The sequence below is a fragment of the Narcine bancroftii genome, chromosome 9, assembly GCF_036971445.1.
Source record: "Narcine bancroftii isolate sNarBan1 chromosome 9, sNarBan1.hap1, whole genome shotgun sequence".
NCBI lineage: Eukaryota > Metazoa > Chordata > Chondrichthyes > Torpediniformes > Narcinidae > Narcine > Narcine bancroftii.
In genome coordinates this window covers 105,931,011-105,948,362 of record NC_091477.1, presented here as the reverse complement: position 1 = coordinate 105,948,362, position 17,352 = coordinate 105,931,011, and the positions used below count along the sequence as shown (strand labels likewise).

Sequence of the window (17,352 nt, the reverse complement as noted above, 5' to 3'; positions counted from 1 at the left end):
TTTAAGTTACATTTGGTACAATGAGAAGGGTTCTTCCACAATCAGTCTAACAGGTCAACTCTAACATTCATATAAATAAAGTAGGAGACTAAAAGCACAATTACAAAGAATGGAGTTTCAATGTTAAAAAATGATCAATTACTACAAAGAACTAGGAGCATTGTTTCCCTTATCTGCATGTTAAAGTTCATTGTATTTGCATACTGTACATCGCCACTTGAAAATGTCAGTTGCCACAGTTGGATGAGGTTGTAATGGTTCCTTCTGCTTGTGTGGCTTAGTGCTGTTGCACACTGAGAAAGCTTACATTTCTTGGTCAATGTTTTTGGTCATCCCAGACCAAAATGCTATGCCCTTCACACTCCAGCTTGTTGTCCCTGCACCCAGATGCTCTCTGTGCAGGGCGCTGATATATGCCTTCTGCAACAAGATGGGAATCACAGCTCTCAGGCCTTTCATTACCATACCTTTCTCAATGAACAGCTCGTCACTGAACGGGAAGTAAGAACACACTACTAGTGGCAGTCTGTGCTACTTGTTCAGCCAACTACCCTTGATGTAAGTGCCAAGGGCCTTTAAAGTAGCGTCCTCTGCTACGCGTCTCCTTAGCTCCTCCAGGCAAGATGAGGATATATAACAGACTGTCATTATGTCAAAATTGTCCTCCTCCTCAACCTGTTAGAAAGCGGAGTCTCTGGGGGCATGAAGCAGCATGTCGGCGAAGTCCGTCTCTCTTCTGCACTTGTATACTAGGGTGATATTGTATTTCTAAAGCCTTAGCATCATCCTCTGTAACCTCGCTGGTGCTACATATATGGGCTTCTTCAATATTGTGACCAGGGAGTGATGATCGATCTCTATGTTCACTGGCTTACCATACCTGATCTCTGTATTGGTGAGTGACCTCAAAGCTTAGGCCGCAGGCTTTACATCTTGCATGCATGCCACACTGAACCCATACTGCGAGGTATCTCAGGTCAGCATTACTGGCTGTCAGAAGTCGTAATACGACAAAATTGGTGGGCATGACATGGTGCTTCTTTAAAGTGTCAAAAGTATTCTGTTGCTGCTCATGCCAAGTTCACTTCAAGTCCTTATGCATAAGCTCTCTCAGTGGAGCCATGAGTTCACTTGAGTTTGGGATGAACATGCCCAGATAGTTAACCATACCAATAAACCTCTGTATGTTTATTGCAGCTTTCCCCGGTACCGGCATCTCGTTGATTGCCTTCATTTTCAAAGGGTCTGTTTTCAGACCTTCGCTGGTAAAAAACGTGGCCAACATAGCTGATCTGGTTCAGTCAGAACCTACACTTGAGAAGGTTGAGCCTCAGGTTCACATTTCTGGTACAGTCAAGCACTCTCTTTAAATTGCCATCATGTTCCTCTATGCTCTTGCCAACCTCAAGTATGTAATCGACAATGATGGCACAGGGGTGCCCAGCAAAAATCTGTTCCATGGATCTCTGGAACACTTCACTGGCCGAATAGTTCCAAATGGCATCTGCAGAAATCTGTACCGACCGAAACAAGTTCTGAATGTGGTCAGTAATGATGATATGTGGACGAGAGTGATCTGGCAAAATAAATTCTTGGCATCTAGGACTGAGAATACGATTGTGCCAGTTATTTGTGCAGGAACCTCTTCCACGGTGCACATCAGATGGTGTGGTGTCTTCAGAGCTTTGTTGAGATCCTGAGGGTTAATGCATATCTGATGAACTCTAGCCCGCCAATCCAGAACTTGCACATGCACAGAACACTACTGTGAGTACAGTGTCTGCAATGCGATTGCAGTGGGTGCTGAGTGACTGGTCTATACTGGGATATCTTGAATTTTTGCTATAATCCTGTCTGGTGATTATGGAAATTTCTTGCGTGTAATGCCTAAAGACCAGTAGAAACCCACTGAAATTCTGGATAATTAGACATGCCCCCACTAATTTACCCATGGTTTAATTAACAAAGCAAATGATTCATCCTGGCCACCAAATATTAGTTGCATTCTCAATATCCTCTTTGAAACACACATCAAAACAAAATACAAAATCTTACCTTAATCCATGTGGCAAGAAAAGTGGCTCAAAGAAATAGCTTTGAAGGAGAAAAACAAGCCATATATGTAAATCTCGAGACAGGGTTCAACTCTATTTTAACTCTGTTTGTACTTTATAATTGTTCATTGTAAAGATTATTTATTAACATGCATAGGTTCAATGTATCTGTGTTGTAACAATAAAATGTCATAAATTACTTCGTTAGGGTGTTTCATGTATATTTTATACTTTGGGGAAAAATAGTTTCTCAAGAAGATATACTAGAAGTTGGCTTTGACCATAACTTCTTAAAACTGATATTTCTCTCTTTTTAACTTTAAACAATTTATTAAAGAGTCTGTAGAGCACGTCAAAAGAACCAAAGACTTTTTGACCCAAACCAAGGCTTTTATTAACTAGAAGACTGGAGCATATCACAAGTAGGTCGACCAGTCCAAAATGACCTGGTTTGGCTAGGAGCAATCCTTTAAGACCTGCCAGTAGGTGTGGCTACACTCTCAATCTCCACATCCATGGTGACCTTTTTGCCTGTCTTTGTTTTTCCCTTTTGTTGCATTAGGTCTGTATTCCTCCTGAGAAGCACCATGGACCCATCATGCTTCAAAACCACCTCCATGTCGAAGAGATCATCTGTGTCGTGCCTCAGTGACTACCGCTCTGTCATACTTGCATCCATTGCAATGAAGTGCTTCAAGAGGCTCATCATGGGGCATATCAAGCTCCAGCACAGGACAAAGGCAATCTCGAAAACAGGCAAATGAGCAGGAAATGCCACTGGTCAATACCAGCATCAGAATCCAACATTTCCACTGGGGAATGAAGTGAAATTTTTACGTTAATATTGGCCTCGAGTAAGAAGATCTGAGTCAGTATTAATAAATTGTTAAACCAGTTCAAATCCTTTTATGCTTGCAATGGTTCAAGCCTTTTAGTAAATTTGTTTTCCAAGGTGTCAACAAGTAGAAAATTAAAATTAATCATCTTTAATTTTATTGATGCAGAGATGAAAATCTTTGAACTTAACATTTTTTTTACTGAGGAGCAAATTAGTTTAACAAGAAACAATTATACAAATTGCAATAAAATAGTGGCCCTTGAGATGTAAATTGAGTTAATTAATAACCTTTACAGCATGCGTGAACGAGAATTATAACTAAGCTTGACAAATCTAGCCAGAGAAAAATATCTACATGTTCTTTCTAGACATCAGTGGCAAACTTCTTGATATTTGAACAAGTTGATGAATTGATTGGTTGTCTACTTGGTTAATACTTAAAAGATTACATTTCTTGAAAGAGTTCATCTTGTGGTAAGTTAAATCTTTGCTTTATTTACTTTTATTTAATCCATTTTATTAATAGAGGCTATTTTCTGAAGAGTTGTGTGTTGTAGTGCATGAAAATTACAAGACCATGGTACATTAAGCAGTTTTGGATGGAATTTTATTCCCACTCGTTGCAGGAGTATTTGGGATTGCAAGCAAACTGTGCAAAGAAATAGAATGATATTTTGCAGACGCTGGAAATCTAAATTAAAAATTGAAAAACTGAGAAATACCCAGATGGTCATGCAACATTTATGGAGAAAAAAAATGTCAATGTTTCAAGTCAAGGAATTTCAACGGACAATTTCATCAGGTCATCAACCTGAAATGTTAACCATTTCTTTCTCCAGAGCCTGATCTGCTGAGTATTTCCAGAACTTTTTGCCTTTGTTGCTCTATATCATCCTATCCAGTTGACTCAGACCAGAATGTAATTTTGATTTAGGATATCGATTGTACTCCAGGGGTACTGATAAAACATGGTGAGAAATTCTCTAAAGGCCACTTCATAAACCAAAAAATCCAAACGTAAAGGCAGAGATTTTCCTCCTTCACATCGGAAAACACCTTTATGAATGCTCCCCGACTAGCTCCAAGGTGCCAACTCCAATCCCTCTCCGAGGCAGAGCACTCCACCATACATCATAAATGTACTGCCGCTGCAAGTGGTCATTTGCCCACGACCCATCTCACTTTTCTCTCTCCCTCCATGACCCCCTCAGGGCAGGGGTGTCCGACGGGGCTGTCAAGACAGAGGCGGCCAGGCTGTGACATCTCCGCTGGCCACTCCAGCATCCAGCACCTCACTGGGCCACTCATTAGCACCACCAGTTCAATACATGGCAGAGCAATGGCTGTCTACCCTACCCATAATTCCCCACATAGCTGAAACCATTTTGAGAAACATAGAGCTGTTCCAGTTGCATGGGGGATAATGTGTAACAAAGTAGCCATTGCTTGGCACATATGTATGGTATCATGGCGCCCAGTAGCCATCCCTCCTGAATGTCACATCAAGACCCCAGCTGCCTCCAGGCTGAAAGAGGAACATCAGAGCAGGCTTTTCTGGGCCTATGTGAAATGTGAAGCTTTTAGCCAGCTTCCATGCAGAGGCCGACTATGAAAAGGCCTTAAGTTATGTATATAACTTTATAGGATTGGGGGCTTTGTATACGTTCCTTCAGATATATCACATAAATTATGAACTATTTTTGCCACTAATATTGCCAACCCAACCTTCTTCATTCCTTCCATTGACAAAACTGGATTAGAGCCCTTTCCTGTCTGGGTAACACACAGACCCATACAAAAACAAATAGCAGCCTCTTCCCACCAATCAAATGGGCATCAAGTTGCCAGTGAAATCAAATTATTTCAATGGACAAAGTCTGATGGATTCTGCCAAACATGAAAGCTACTGTACTTGAACATGATCATAAAACAATGCGAACTTCAATTCTATTGATCTGTTTTAGTTCAAAAAGATAATAAAGACAGGACAGTGACTAATATGAATGAAAACGTCTCCCTAATTTAAGGAGGCAGTCTTTGAGCCTGTTGTTTTATATTATGCACCAGATATTTTCCTCTCTAATTTCAGCCAGTAGAAGTTTACTTCCATTTTCATCTCTCCATTCATGAAGGGAATGTTGCCAGCCATCTCTGCACATCATCTGAAATCAGCTGTGTGGATGTGGAACTGATTTTGCCACAGCCCCGAGACCATCCCCTAGTATTCCCAACCATGGCCAGACACCGGGTAAAACTGAAGAAGCAAATCATGGGAATTCCAATTGCATGAGAGAGCCTCATAAGCCATTTTTTTCCTACTTTTAACCAATTATGTTGGCCAATCTCTTGATGTATTCAACTAGCTAATTGAATGGTCACCTGTCCTGGTGCTATGGTGTTGGGCAATGATAAGCTCTTGTTATTGGTAAGTTTGGAGTTCCCATGATGTTGCAAGGAATTTTTTTATATGTGCTGTTTTACCACCACTGAGAGGATATTGACAAATAATGAGACAATGTTGCTTTGAACTTCAGAACAAATCATTGAAGTGAACTGGAGCCATTATTAATTATTTACTGCCAACAGGTAAGAGTTTACAATTGTTGTGGTTCAAGGCCTTAAGAAATCAACATCTAAAATAATAGGGAATTATCTATCAATTCTCAGGGCTATTGTCAGTTGTTGGTATTTGCACTGGTTTTCAGGAAATTGATTGAGACACGAGATTGGTGGGGAGAAACACCAGATGGTCATTGACTAGACTATTCCAGACAATCAACAGGTTTACCCGGCTTGATGCATACCCCCTGCCCTATATTTCTGACATGGTGAGCCAGATCACCCAATACTGGGTGTTCTTGACCATAGACCTTAGATCTGCCTCTCACCAGCTCCCCATTCACCCCAAGGACTGACAGTACATTGCTTTTGAGGCAGATGGTCAACTGTACCACTTCCTGAGTGTCCCTTTTGGAGTCACAAATGTGGTGTCCATTTTCCAAAGGGAGATGGATTGAATCATGTACAAACATGGGTTGCGAGCCACTTTGACAAACCTCGATAACGTCACCATCTCTGGCCATGACCAGCAGGACCATGACAAGAATCTCCAAAAATTCCTCCACACTGCGAAATGCCTCAATCTGACATACAACTCAGGGACGTGTCTTCAACATGTCATCTGGCTATACAAGGCTTCGTTGTGGACAATAGAGCCATCAGCCCCAACCCTGACCATATGCGCCCACTGTTAGAACTCCCACTCCCTCACTGCTCCAACGCCTTGAAAAGGGGTTTTTCTCCTATTACGCCCAGTGGGTGCTCAGCTATTCGGAGAAGCCCTGTTCTCTCATCAGGGCCACCGTTTTCCCCTGTCAGCAGAAGCCCGTGAGGCATTCGACCTTATCAAAGCTGACATCGCAAAGGCCACACAGTGGATGAATCCATCCCATTCTAGGCAGAGACCAATGCATTGGACTTTGCCCTGGCCACCACACTTAACCAGGCAGGCAGGTCTGTGGCATTTATTTTATGCACCCTCCAGGGCCCTGAGATCTGTCACTCCTCCATCACGAAAGAAGCCCAGGCTATCATCGAAGCAGTATGGCACTGGAGTCATTACCTTGCCAGTGAGCATTTTACCCTATTGACTGACCAACGGGCAGTCACCTTCATGTTCAACAATCAGCAGTGGGGGTAAAAATCAAAAATGACAGAATCTTGAGGTGGAGAATTGAGCTCTCCACCTACAACTATGACTGTACCAGCCCGGAAACTCAACGAGACTGCTAACCTCCTGTCTGAGGGACATGTGCCAATGCGCAGATGGACCGGTCACAGGCACTGCACAATGGCCTCTGCCACCCTGGGATCACCCATTTCTTTCACTTCATCAAGGCCTTTAATCTCCTCTACCCCATTAAGGACATCAGGATGCTAACCAAAAATCGCAGAGTTTATGCGGAGTGCAAACCAGGCTTCTACCAGCCTGACAGGTCATCCCTGATCAAGACCATTCACCCCTTTGAATGTCTGAGTATGGAATTCAAAGGACCCCTACCCTCCATGAACCACAATGTGTACTTCATTAACATCATCGATGAGTACTCACAGTTCCCCTTTGTTATCCCCTGCCTGGACATGACTGCAGCTACTTGTTCACCATTTTCAGATACCCCCGCTACATTCACAGCGATATGGATTCATCCTGGACGGGAGCACACCAGTCACAACACCAAAGGAGGCCAACGGACAGAATGCACATGAGGGCACCTAACTGCACCGCACTGGGACTTCATTTTAAAAGAGGGGGTGAATGTGGTGAAACCACTATTGTGTATATAAATGATATGACCTTTTATGTTCGACCCTGCTCTCACTGGCCAGCTCATGACTCCTCCCCTTTTATGCCCCATAAAGGCTGTCATGCCACAAGCCTGCCCCCAGTTCAAGTCCGGGTCAGGGAGAACCAACAACACAAGGGATGCTGTCCATCTCTTGCTAATAAAAGCCATCAGTTCCACTAACTTCAGACTTTGTGGAATTGATCGTGCATCTCCAACTTCCGGCTTGATGTCAAAGTTGATGGGGTCATTGCCCTTCTCAAATATGCTTCCTTAAATTGGGTGGATGTTGGATGCTTGTGGAAACAATAACATCAAAAAGACAGGTGAGAACATCAGTAAAAGGTTTGAACTCCAAGAAACACCAAAATGCCCCACCCCCCCTCCTTTTCTGCGTTTTTTATTTATCCCTGTATTACATTTTATAATGCATGGTGTATTTTTGCAGTGCTTCACTAAATTTTGCTGGATAATAGTGTATCTATTTTGTGGACGGATTTATACCAATAAATTCCTGCATATTTTTAAGCTGTCATTTAATTGGCACCATTCAGAGGGACAAGATTTAAAAGTGCATTGAAGGTTTCATTAGTGCTACAGAGCTCACATAATGAAAACCCATCTATAAGGGCCTAAAAGAAGCCAAATTAGTAGAGTGGTGTCTTTCCAAGTCATGCAGAAAGTAAACTTTACAGTCGATCCGGTTCTTTTTCCTCCACCTCCTTCATTATTTTCACCACTACCTCCTCCTCCTTGGCCTGGCATTTTTCCTCCTCTCACTCTTCGTATTCTTCCTCCTCTCACTCTTCGTATTCTTCCTCCTCCTCATTCTTCATGCTCCTCCTACTGCAGGTATAAGCCAGATTGTGGAGGACATGGTTAGGAACATTAATTTCACTGAGCGATCCAAGCATCAAAGTGCTTGTTGGTGAGCCCCAGTGATTTGTCTGAAGTCTTCATTCTCCTATGTTTGCAGAAGATAGCAGTCGACTGAAGGACCATGCACCCAGGTAATAGCCAAGTTTCCGGCGCAACTGCTGAAATATGGTGGATGGAACAGAATGAGAAGGGACCCCCATTGAAACATTTCGAATGTGGAAAGGTTGTTTCCCTTGGTGGGAGTGTCTAGGACAAGAGGAGAAAACTTCAGGATTGAAGGGCTTTTGCTTAGAACAAGAGATGCAGAGGAACTTCTTCAACCAGAAGGTGGTAAATCGGTGGAATTTGTTGCCACCGGCCATCGTGGAAGCCAGGTCAATGGGAGAATTTAAGGCAGAGATTGATATTTTTCCTCCTGCTTACAAAATAGAAGATCTGAAAGCTTTGCTCATTACTGTTCAGATAGAAGAGTCTAGAACCAGAGGAGTCAGGTTTAAAACGGGGGGGGGGGGGGGGGGAGTGGAAATTAAAGAAGACCCAAAGGGTAAATATTTCACACACAGATGTCTTGCCAAATTTTGTTCTTTTGTTGATAACTCCTCAACTTCACTCTTTGCCGTCTGTAGATCCCTGAACCTGCTCATGTTGCCTGCTGCTTTTTACTTGAAGAAAGGAGGTGGAATTTCTATCAAGGAAAGTCCTTCCATTTTGTCATAAATACAGCAGTGGATTGTAATTGGTGATCTGAGGAATATCTACCTAAGAGGTTCAGAATCAATATAACTCTAGATCCAGGCAGAGATGTACAGTTCAAATTTACCTGTAAGAGGTGGTAAATCTCAGTGACAGCTCAGTTGGTTAATCACAGCCTCCAGATGTGTTCTAGTCCAAATTATAAGTAAAGAAATGATGAAAATGAAATAAAAGGATTCTTTAAAAACATTTTTTTTCCTTTGTGATTATTTTTCCTTTCAGAATTTTACATTTCGAATTCTGAATTGAAATAAAATTCAGACTTGCGCTATGGCAACAGGTAAGTCAATGAAGAATTCAATAAATATATTTATAAGACAATGTATTTGCCTATTAACTATGAACTTATTTGGAGTCACATAATGGAACTATACACATGTAGGTACTGTGACAGATTATGTTGTGTTTTATAATATATATAGATATGATTTGGGGAGATAAAGTGGGGCAGGTTTTTTTTAGTGTAGGTCACATACAAACACTTTAAAACAGATTTCATTTAAAATACTGGAGCTCTGCTCAAGCCAGACAGGGCAGCTCCTGGGGGCCCTTTGAAATTAAGAGAAACAAAAAGGAACTCAGTGGTGACCTGAAAGAAAAAGGTCATCATCTGGAAAACCCCGATGGAGCAAGTTTCTTCGGCAAGACATTGATGTAGCTGATTAAAAGGGATCAAGTTGTGTCCAAGAACAACAAATCTCTCTCTCTGAAAACCAACAAGAACCTTCCTGAGTGGTAACCATTTACCTTTTAAGCACCAAAGCCTGGTGAACTTCATAAATGTTAAATTCCATGCAGAGTATAAGAATTGCCTGATACCAGTGAAGTTGGAGGAATGAAAAGTGAGATTGGACTGTGAATCAAAGAACTTTTCTGAACTAACATACACAGACATGTGTGCTTAGAATTAGAAGGGGGGTTTAAGTTAGGTTAGTTAAATTAATAGTGATAAGTTAAAGTGTGATTCTGTTTCCATGTTTAAAGATAATTAAAAGCAACTTTTGTTTAAGTAACCATTTGTCTTGGTGAATATCTATTGCTGCTAGGTTTTGGGGTCCAGAATGTTAGTGGAAAATGTGCTTTTGAAGCTTCTTGGGGAAAATTGCAATGACTACAGAAAACTATAGGAATGCTTTGAACATAATCGGAAAGACAATTATTTCCTTGAGAATAATCCAGTTGCAATTAGATAATTTATTACTTTAAATTGTTAATATGATACAGGCAACAAAATTGAGACTCATCAAAAAGTCACTCATGGTGGAAAACTGTTTGCACCCAATATCCAAAATCAATCAGTATCCATGGGCAACAAAACTGTCGTCAACTACTTTGGAGGTAATTTCATTAATTATCAGCACATGTGCTTAGCGTACAATTGGATTTTTTCTACTTTTGGATAAATTATTCAAGGCACTTTTTCTTTAATTTCCAGGAACCACAAAAAAACTTACAAGTAAGTGTTAAAATTGCAAATTAGAACTATGATCTACAAATACAGAATATGTAAGCTTCTTTTTAACTAGAATCTTCTTTCTTTCTGTTACTTTCTAACCTATTGTATGTTTCAAATGTGACTTTATCAGCTCACACCTATCACAAGATCAACATCAAGCCAATCGACCCATCAAGTCTGCTCCGCAATTCCACCATGAGCTGAACTGTTCCAATTTCCGGCCTTTTCCCCAAATCCCTTGATACTGATCAATCTCCTTAAACTCTCCCAATGATTGGGCCTCCACAGCTTTATGTAGCAACGAATCCACAAATCCACCACCCTCTGGCAAAAGAAACCTCTCCTCATCTCTGTTTTAAATGGATACCCTCTAATTCTAAGACTGTGCCCTCTTGCGTGGACTCACCCACCAAGGGAAACATCTTATTTACATCTACTCTGTCCAATCCCTTCAGTATTGATCCCCTCTCATTCTTCTATACTCCAATGAATACAGTCCAAGAGCTGATAAGCACTTCTTTTGCAGATGTTTGACTTTATGCTCAGGCATGAAACATTGTTGTTCTCCAATTGATAATTCCCCATAAATTTGTGGTGCACTGTTAGCCAGGATCAGACACAACCAGAGATAAAGATTGTACAACAGGCTTTAATCCACAAAGACTTCCACAGAGCCAGGCTGGCTGTGGCTACAGCAACTGAGTAAGGCCTCGGGAGGCCAGCGCAGGCTTATATCCCAGAGGATGATTGACACCCGACCGGGTGGGGCTTGATCCATTCAGGCCGACTGATTGACAGCCGGCCAGGTGTTGTCCTGTCCCCTTACACTCCTGCAGGTACAGAGGTTGCCCCCTGCAGTAGGCCGGTGGAGTACCACCACAGGATCTAATTTCTTTTTTGAACCCCACCCAATTCATCAGACTGAATGTTTGATGCCGAGCTTCACATCGCACAGCAAGACAACATCTAAGAAAAGTAGAAAGTGTGGAGTCTCGGATCAGACAGGATCTGTGAAAAGAGGAGCAACTTCAATGATACATAGGACATAGGTCAGTACAGCACAGGAAGATGCCCTTTGGCCCTCCGTGCCTGTGCCCTCATTGACCTGTTTAAAAATACTTGCCTTGGAAATCATCTTTCAACTTCCCCCTCTCACCTTAAACCTGTACTCTCCAGTATTTGACACTTCTACCCTGAGGGGGAAAAAAACTGATTACCTCTCCTCACAGACTGAAAGGCTTTCATCAAAACTGGAAAAGTGAGAACATGTTTTTGTGATTGAGAAGGTAGTGAAAAGATAGAAAGGGCCAATGAATTATCTCAGAAAAACTGAGGCCAGGTTTGGACTGGGAATAAACTGCTTGTAAAGTTATCCACTGGATTGGTTTGTGAGGACATTTAAAGGGGGAAAAAAATACAAACAAAGGAATGTAAATGCTGTGAAATGCCGAGCTATTGGAAATGGCAACAAAATGTACCAGGGGTATAGGTCAATGGGGTGTAATTGGGCCGCACGGGCTTGTGGGCTGAAATGGCCTGTTATCGTGCTAAATGTCTAGATAAATAAAATAAATAGAACTAGTCAGTTCTTATCCAAACAGGGAGCACAAGTACCCAGAAGATATTAGATTTAATATTAAGTATAGAAAACTGCAACATGCACAGATGATGTGCTAAACAAAAAGATTGCATTGGAAATGATTATAAGCATGTTAGAGGCCTCAATCACACAGGAATGGGTGACATGTCAAATTCAACAACTTTAGAACTCATTTTCTCTCTTTTTATCAAAATGAGTCATTTCTGTTGTAGTGATCCATTTGAAATATTAAAACTGTGGTTAGTGCAATGTTATTACAGTGCCGACATCCCAAGTTTGAATCCAGCACTGTCTATAAGGATTTTGTACATTCTCCCTGTGCCTGCATAGGTGTCCTCTGGGTGCTCTGGTTTCCTCCCACCATCCAAAAACCTACAGTGTTTGAAGGTTAATAGGTGAATTTGTGTGGCAGAGGCTCATGGGCCAGAAGGGCCTGTTCCCGGCCTATATCTTTAAATTAAAAATGAAAATTTAGTTTGGCCTGAACTGCTGGGCATATCCTTCAGCTCTCCATTTAATGTTCATTTGTTTGCATTCTCTCTCATTGTCCTCATTTCACAATATTTAATTCTTTTTTGGCATTCACTCGCTCTCTAAATTCATTTAAAACCCCATCAATCTAATAACCTTATCAACAGTTTATCTCCAGTCACCCTGACTTCACTATATCAGAGATGATTCCCTTTGTCCTATCCCTCCCACCCTCTCTGTAACTTAATAATAACAACTTGTTTTTCTCTCTTTCCCAGTTCTGACAAAGAGTCTTTAACCTAAAATTTTACATTTCTCTTTCCATAGATACAGTCTGACATGCTGACTACCTCCACTGCTTTCTGATTTATTGACAGACTTCTGCATTTTTTTTTATTTTCAGACTTACTCCAAGTCTGCTTCCATCTACTTACATAAAGTTCTCACCTTTACCCCTACCTCATAGTCTTTGCTACCAAAATCCTTATTTGTGCCTTCATTGTCCAATTCATCTCCTGTAATGTGTCCCTTTTTCTCTCCCAACTTTGCCTGCACAAACAGGTCCTCAACCACATCTCCACTTCTTGCAAATCTTGTCAACATCCATGCCTCCCCAATCCACGATTTTTTTAAACTAGTCCTTTTGTGATCCTGACTCAAACTACCCTCCCTATCTTTTACCTCTATCCTTTCTAAATTTCTTGTGTTTTCCTTTTTAAAATTAAATGACCTGCCTCAATGCAAATTGTTGTGATTTTAAAAGAAACTACCTCTTTGGAACAGTTTTTCAGATTGCAATAACCATGTTTGACAGTTTATCCAAATTAAGCCTAAGCTATTTAGTGACATGCTTTTGAACACTACTTTTACCTTCCATCATAGATGCTGATTTGAAAAATCTCAAATTGATCCACAAAAATAAATTAAGAGATGAATTTCAGTACATAATAGACTATGGGGAAAAGGGGAGAAGCTCAGTCCTGCTGTCTCAACGTTTTGTGAATGTAAGCATCATTGAGGTTGACATGAGCAATGATAATCCTGATGAGGCTTCCCAAAAATTTATTGAACTTGATCACATTTTCAAGCCTTTGCCTGACTTGCCGAAAGCCTTCAAGACTGTAGTCACGAAGGGAATAGCTGGGATTGGAAAAACAGTTCTTGTACAAAAACTCACCTATGACTGGGCAACAGGTGCTGCATTGCGCGAATATGACTTTATCTTCAGGATTCCTTTCCGTGACCTTAGTTTATTGTCCACAGAGAAAAATGAAATTAGTCTACCTGATCTTGTCAAATGGTATTACCCACATATAAAAAACTGTGAAAGCATTTTGGCAAATGAGTCAATCCGTTCCATGTTTATTTTTGACGGCCTGTCAGATGGCGAACTGAACATAGATTTTAACAGATCCATAGTATGTCGGGATGTCAACACAGCTGTCTCGCCTGCTACTTTGCTCATCAACCTCATCAAAGGGCAACTTGTTCCTTCGGCTACCATTTGGATAACCACCCGGCCTGGAACCCGAAATGACATTCCTGATGTATACATAACTAGGATGACGGAAATCAATGGCTTCAAAGATCAAGACAAGGAAGATTACTTCCGCATGCGATGTAAAGAGAATCATCTGGCAGAGAGAATGATCCAAGTTGTAAAGAAACACAGGAGCTTATTCTTTATGTGCAAAGTCCCTGCTTTTTGCAGTACCCTATTTACTGTTTTGGAAGCTGTGTTGAGTTCTGCAGGAAACGATGAAGTACCCCAAACACTAACGGACGTCTATTCTCAATTCCTAATTTATCTGATTGTATACCAGCAGGAAAAGCATGAACATGTCAAGGGAGGTATGCGTGCTTACATCCTGAAGTCCAAAAGGGATTCAGTCTTTGCACTGGGGAAGCTAACTTTTGAAATGAGCTCCAAAGACAGTACCCAGCCAGTTATATTCACGGAGGAAGAACTGAAAGAGAACAAAATTGACCTGTCTTTAGTTTGTGGTGGCCTTTGCAAAGAGATTAGCATGAACAATGGTCAAACGAATTATGCTTTTGTCCATTTGGCCATACAAGAATATTTTGCAGCCTTATACATTTTCCTTTCTTTTTACAATGAAAAAAAGAATCCTTATGGAAAACATTTTAAGTTGTTTGACAAGCTCAGTTACTCCGAGATATATAAAGAAGCCTTCGAGAATGCAGTTAAAGGTAAGAAAGAATGCGGGGAATTTTTTATCAGGTTCCTTTCTGGACTGGGAACAAAAAAAAGTCAGGAGCTTTTAAAAGGGTTTCTGACAGATGACAAAGCCAAAGACGACTCAAAGAAGATTGCTAAATACTTGAAAAAGATTTTGCAGATGAATATTCCTCCCAAGCAAACCATCCACATTTTGCACTGCTTAAATGAATTAAATGACATCTCTGCCCTCAATGACATAAAGGCTGCCTTCAAGTCTGGAACCTTTACCTCTGGAACTCTCTCACCAGCTCAATGCTCAGCGCTAGCTTTATTTTTGCAAATGTCGGAGATGAACTACCAAGAATTGGACCTCTCAGTGTACAAACTGCCGACTGCTGGCATACAAAGATTGCTTCTCATTGCAAACTATTTCACAGAGATAAAGTGAGTATTTGCTTTAGTACATTTTATAATATTATCTTATGGATTTAAAGAAAAGCTGTAATTTTCTTGTTGTGCTGAGTCCAATTCATAATTCTGAACAATATCAGTTTGTCAAACAGTGACTCCAATCATTTTCTGTCTGCTTTGATATGCGTTCAATGTTCTAACACCAGTATAATGTTATTCTTTGCTTGACCTAGAACTTTACTATGGTGTTTAATCAATATGCACCAAAGTGCGTACAGTTTCTCTACTGCTAATATTAGGATAACCAGACTATAATTCTCCTTTCCTCCCCTTCTCTTTTCTTAACTAATGGATATACAGGTACACAATCCTTTATCTGGACAACTAAAATCCGGAAAGCTCCAAAATCCAGCAAGTGGGGAGAGACCGGCAGCGCGAGTCGGGCGGGTGAGAGGGGGAGACCGGCAACGCGAGTCAGGCAGGCGAGGAGCGGAGACGGCAGCACGACTGGAAGGGGGTGGGGATGGATACGGTAGCACAATTCGGGTGGGCTTAAATCTGGCTTTCCGAAATCTGGAAAAATCTGAAATTTGGAACACACTGTCCCCCAAGAGTTCCGAATAAGGGATTGTGTACCTGTACTTTTGCTAACTTCCATGGTGTGATAATAGTTGTAGAATTTATCATATTTTATAAAATTATAACCAGCACATCATTAATTTCATAACCATTTCCTTCAAAACTCTAGAATACAAGCCCTGATGATTCATCATCCTCATTAATTTCTGATTTCTCCAATGCTCATTCTTTACTGGTTCTAATTTCATTGGGCTCTTCATTCAGCCTAGACCTCCATTATTTCCCTTTATTAATGAAGTTGATAAATAAATTAGACATGTTTGTTTTGAAAGCCTGTGCCTAGCAAGGTTCTACAGGGATCAGTGCTGGCCCAAGTCTGATCTGTATCGATGAGTTTGAAGAGGAGATCATGTGTAATAAATCTAAGTTTATTAATGATGCAAAGCTGGGTAGCGTAATGACCACTAAAGTGGACCCACAGACACTTCACCAAAATACAGACAGGTTAAATGAATGGGCATGAATGTGACTGATTCAATACAATGTGGAAAAATGTGAGGTCAATGACTGGCAGAAAAATCATAAAGGAATAGGATTATTTTTAAATGGTGTGACAATAATTCTCATTGGTGTTTAAACATCTAGATTACCTTTATACTCAAATCATCTTAATGTTAAAATACAGGTTCAGCAAGAAATTAGGAATGCAAATAGAATATGGGTCTTTACACAAAGTCGATATTAGTGAAAATAGAGACATCATGATCCTGTTACACCATGCTCTAGTGAGACGTCATCTGGAATATTGTCTACAGGTCTGAACCTCTCCCTAAGAAAGGATGTATCACTCTTTTCAGTATTACAAAGAATGGAGTGAATACAGTGAAGGATCAGCAGATAGATTATTGGAATGGTATGGAGGAGTGACTAAGAAGTATAGCACCGTACTCTCTTGGATGAAAGGTGATGCCACTGAAATGTAGAAAATTATAACAAGCAGTGCAAGGGTAGATGCAGATTCAAAGATCACAGACATCAAAGAAGAGATCAGCCATTTGCTGGAAATAAATCTCTGCATGGTGACTCCTCAGAATTCTCAAGTGAGCTGTGAAGTGTCTGTCACTTGGTGCTTTCAAATGCAATTTAAAAAATCAGTAAACTGTTAATTTACTTAATTTTTAAATCAGGGACATGGCATTTGTGAAGGTATACAGCAATGACCTTATAGAATGGCAGAAGGGATAGCATGGCCAAAAGCTATTGTTCTTATGTTCTTCAGAGTCAAGATTAAGACCTTGCTGCCAAAATTAACTTAGGGTCTGGAAGCCATGTACAAACCCAGGAATTATAGGGAAAGGTAAAATTGAAATGCTGATGTAGTACAGTACTAAAAATTGTGAAATATGAATGTACTGTATTACATATTTGCAAATGTTCTGAAATGAGATGTAATTTTGAAAACAATGGAACACTTATTAAATTATGCCACTAAATCTATTCATATTTAGATTATCTGGAGCCAATATTCGAGATGCTGGGGTGAAAATACTCTCTGATGTGATGAAAAGCCAGGATTGCAAATTACAAAATCTGAAGTAAGAATGTCTAATTTGAAGCATATTTCCATTATAACAAACATATTTTCATTTACAAACATAGTGCACAAAATCATGAGCTAGCCTATCCTGTGTATACCTTTCACCAATTAAATATCTGCAAACCCTGGAAATATTTAGAGGCCAAGCTGTGAAATGTAGCCTCACATTTCAAGTCAGTGTCAATTTTC

The 17,352-nt window shown here is 40.5% G+C and overlaps 1 protein-coding gene and 1 long non-coding RNA gene across 2 annotated transcripts in view; both read left to right on the top strand.

Moving 5' to 3' along the window:
* The window catches only part of LOC138743054 (uncharacterized), an 88,835-nt gene extending 85,880 nt beyond the window's left edge, over window positions 1-2,955 (top strand). Inside the window, exon 2 of the long non-coding RNA XR_011344623.1 lies at window positions 2,617-2,955. This is a non-coding gene — a long non-coding RNA (uncharacterized lncRNA). The remainder of the gene's footprint in view (window positions 1-2,616) is intronic.
* Window positions 2,956-10,100: 7,145 nt separating this feature from the next.
* Window positions 10,101-17,352, top strand: part of LOC138743051 (NLR family CARD domain-containing protein 3-like) — a 29,841-nt gene continuing 22,589 nt past the window's right edge. Inside the window, exons 1-4 of the mRNA XM_069897878.1 lie at window positions 10,101-10,205; window positions 10,303-10,323; window positions 13,277-15,020; window positions 17,075-17,161. Of these exons, the coding sequence (XP_069753979.1) occupies window positions 10,172-10,205; window positions 10,303-10,323; window positions 13,277-15,020; window positions 17,075-17,161 (1,886 nt within the window). The 5' untranslated portion in view covers window positions 10,101-10,171. The remainder of the gene's footprint in view (window positions 10,206-10,302; window positions 10,324-13,276; window positions 15,021-17,074; window positions 17,162-17,352) is intronic.